The sequence below is a fragment of the Halyomorpha halys genome, unplaced genomic scaffold (assembly GCF_000696795.3).
Source record: "Halyomorpha halys isolate HHAL.00 unplaced genomic scaffold, Hhal_1.1 Scaffold7531.1, whole genome shotgun sequence".
NCBI lineage: Eukaryota > Metazoa > Arthropoda > Insecta > Hemiptera > Pentatomidae > Halyomorpha > Halyomorpha halys.
In genome coordinates, this window is record NW_027104839.1 from 3,555 (window position 1) to 4,766 (window position 1,212).

The following is a 1,212-nucleotide window of genomic DNA, read 5'->3' on the forward strand; positions in this document are numbered from 1 at the left end:
ATTCCTTTTTAAAACATAATAACTTTTTTTTACCTTAACAATTTAATTGTACTTTATCCATAGTCATATGTTTTCTCTTTAAAATAAAAATATTTTATTATGTAAACTACTTAAAGTATTTTACTTTCACTATCACCCTCAACTGGCGAGTCTCGTACATCTAAAATAAAAAACAAATTAATAATATAGTTTAAAAATAAGGGAAGATCCTGGGAAATAATAAAATAGTAGTATAGAGGATGCTTTAAAGAGAGATAAATTAAGGGTAAGACTTCAGTCAGTTGAGTGTTATAATGAAAATAAAATACTTGGGGTAGTTTACATCATAAAATATTGTAATTTAAGACGAAATATAGAACTATGAATAATAAATTAAAATGACAATGTAATTTGTAACTACTGATTAGGAGAAAAAAGGTATTATGTATTAAAAAGCAGTATTCAAGCTTAAATAAAGATTTTATTTTATAAGATGGTAAAATTACCTCAGATGGAGGAAGAGCTCCGCAATGATGAAAAAGTATGTAGGAAATAAAGAAATTAAAAGTAGGAATTTTAACAAAGATACCTAATATAAGAAGAAAACCATCTAATATAAAGAACATTTTATATCATTATTTTGTGAAATTATTTCTTCTGTCCAATTCTTTCTCATCTTAGTATTGCTTTGTATTTAATTAAAATGTCTATTTCTAATGATAACTATAGAAATCGATAATCCTGGAGCACCAACACATATGTACGCTGATGATCCTGCGTTAAACTGCAGCGTTGCAAACCTGACTACATAGTTATACTTCTAAATGTTGTCCATAATGTAAATATATTTAATTAGTTGTATTATATTTCAAAAAGATGTATATATATCTAATTGGTTCAGAAAAATAATGTTGTAAATTAATAGCTCATCCTTCCTTATTTAGACAATCGTGGAAGGTTGGTTGTATTTATAATTGCCTAATAATTAGGCTTCAGTCTAAGTTAGCTTCGTATTAACTGATTCCATTTAGTTTATTTAATGGAATTGTTCTTTATTATAATTATATTTTTTTTTTTTATACTGTGAATAAAGACAAACTGATTGTAAGTAAGTGTAAATAAATATATGTTGAGGAATATTTTATAAAAGACTGTACGTTTTAAATGTAAATCTTTTGTGCAAATGGGACAGAGATGTGTAGTTTGTATTGAAATTCAAAAGTGATTCAGTTG

General features: G+C 25.4%; 1 protein-coding gene across 1 annotated transcript in view; it reads left to right on the top strand.

The window, feature by feature from the left end:
• The window catches only part of LOC136795351 (protein spinster-like), a gene marked incomplete at its 5' end in the record, with an annotated part of 4,023 nt that extends 2,817 nt beyond the window's left edge, over positions 1–1,206 (top strand). The window contains 1 exon segment of the mRNA XM_067045576.1: positions 709–1,206. Coding sequence (XP_066901677.1) covers positions 709–791 — 83 coding nt within the window.
• Between the last annotated feature and the right edge of the window lie 6 nt (positions 1,207–1,212).